Raw genomic sequence first — 2172 nt, forward strand, 5'->3', positions numbered from 1 at the left:
GGGGGGCACTCTTAGGATAGGAATATAATAAATATATGGTGGTGGACATGAGCAGTGATACGATGTGATAAATAAGAGATTAAAGCTTTGCTGCACGCAAGAAATGTTTCTTGAGAAGCAGACAGCAACAGTAGTAAAGCTGAAGCTTACACGTAGACCTCAACTATATTTAACTAGTTGGTCGTTGGTGGAGGCTGTACTTCCTCCTTTGGTATTGAAGTCGTATAATATCGTTGCGATCGCTTGCGCTTCAAGACGGCAGGTATCTCTGAAACTGTCTAAAATGTCTCGTTTAGATTTTCTACAATACACTTACATCTCTAATTTTATTGCTGTGGTTCTTGGGTTGGAGGAGGGTGGTGCTTTTTTCGATCCAGTTTTTAAAAAACCGGGACAAGACATAATCTTGGATGGAACCCCCAGGGAAAGAGAAAGAAAGGAGGGCCAGATCCACCTTGGAGCGAAATCTAGAGGCTGATCTCAGGCATGTGGAAACTAAGCAGAGGGGGGGGGGGGTGGCGGAGAAGCTCGTCCAGAACAGAGACAGGTGGAGAGTTCTTCTCGGTAGCCTTCACCCAATACCAGGGTGAAACAGACGAATGATGATGATGATCTAAGAAAGAAAGGAATATACCCCCAAGGCGCCCCCCCCTCTCTTTTTTCTCATCCTCGAAAAAAACTTAATAAAAATATAATAACTAAACTGATTTTCCCCTAGGGTTTTGTACTTCTGTTTTAGTATTCGTTTTTCTGCCATTGCTTTGTTGACCAAAATTGAGTCGATAGTGCCGTAAAACATCTACTCAATCTCAATCTCAATCTCTCCCATTGCTTTGTTCTCATGATCATCAACAGGTGGATTCTGCCGAGGCTACCAAATTCTCCTCTGAGATGCTGGAAGATGTGGCCCACCTTCTCTGCCATAAAGTCTCACAAGAGTCATCCTCAGTTCCCTGTGCTGAATGGCAGGCGTTGGCAGTCCGACTTCGCACCTACGGCGTCGAAATGCTCACCCAGGGTGCCAAGTTTCAAGTGGAGGCCAGCTCTTTGGCTCTGCAGTTGGTTGCACTGACGGAGACGATTGCCTCTGTGGTGAGTAGTATTGATAAGTATAATAAGGTTTTTAGCTTGTCTACTAGTACCTCTGAGGTGAACAGGTTTTACGGGATTATTTCTGTTTTTATCTTGAATCCATTACCTCTCTGCTGGGCAGTATTCACGAGCTGTTGGGGTTTCTTTGTTGTTAGTTTGGTGGGGGTTTTTTTTTGTTGTTTTGGGTTTTTTGGTGTGGGGTGTTTTTTTTTTTTTGGGGGGGGGGTTTGGTGCTTTAAAAAAAACATTGTCCAGTAAGTTTTTTAACACACCCACAGGGACATACATGCACACACTCGTACACACACACACACACACACACACACACACACACACACACACACACACACACACACACACACACGTACACACACACACACACACACACTCTCTTTCTCTCTTTTTCTCTCTCACACACACACACACACACACACACACACACACACACACACACACACACACACACTCTCTCTCTCTCTCTCTCTCACACACACACACACACACACACACACACACACACACACACACACACACACACACACACGCGCTTACATACTTACACTCAAAGACCAGTCTTTGACAGCATGCCGTCTTGGATAGTCCTATATTACTTTTGCCTTTGGCTTTTATTTGTGTGGACGGGCCTCATCAGCCATAACGACCGGCAAGAAACTCAGGGTCATCAGCTGACATGCTTTAAAGGCAACTTACGATTTTTTAAGTAGGCGCTTTACAGAACGCCAGATAGGAATTATTTTTCAACTTAAGGGAGTTCTAGATTACTGTCCAAGTTATTGGAAGTCTTGATTAGGGCCCGTCTCTAAGTAGATTTCTGTTTATAGTACATTTGTATTTGCTCATGCATACACACATAGCTTCATCTTATGTCCGTTTGGCACTGCTTGTCTTGACTCGTATTTGTGGTTGGGGATTATTACATGCCCTGCATTCCCAAATTCCCGGAGGGCGACGCGCTCTAGGGAAATCATAGTACATGTATTGTATTGAAAATGTCTTCTCGTGTGAGTATGAGGCTTTCGGGGTTTTTTTGTTGGGGTTTTTTTTTTAGGTTTTTTTTTT

The 2172-nt window shown here is 43.8% G+C and overlaps 1 protein-coding gene across 1 annotated transcript in view; it reads left to right on the forward strand.

Annotated features, from left to right (window-relative positions):
• Window positions 1-2172, forward strand: part of LOC101857972 (focadhesin) — a gene marked incomplete at its 5' end in the record, with an annotated part of 114263 nt that overhangs the window by 1786 nt on the left and 110305 nt on the right. Inside the window, 1 exon segment of the mRNA XM_035971712.1 lies at window positions 856-1092. Coding sequence (XP_035827605.1) covers window positions 856-1092 — 237 coding nt within the window.

This window comes from Aplysia californica, unplaced genomic scaffold (assembly GCF_000002075.1).
Source record: "Aplysia californica isolate F4 #8 unplaced genomic scaffold, AplCal3.0 scaffold00487, whole genome shotgun sequence".
NCBI lineage: Eukaryota > Metazoa > Mollusca > Gastropoda > Aplysiida > Aplysiidae > Aplysia > Aplysia californica.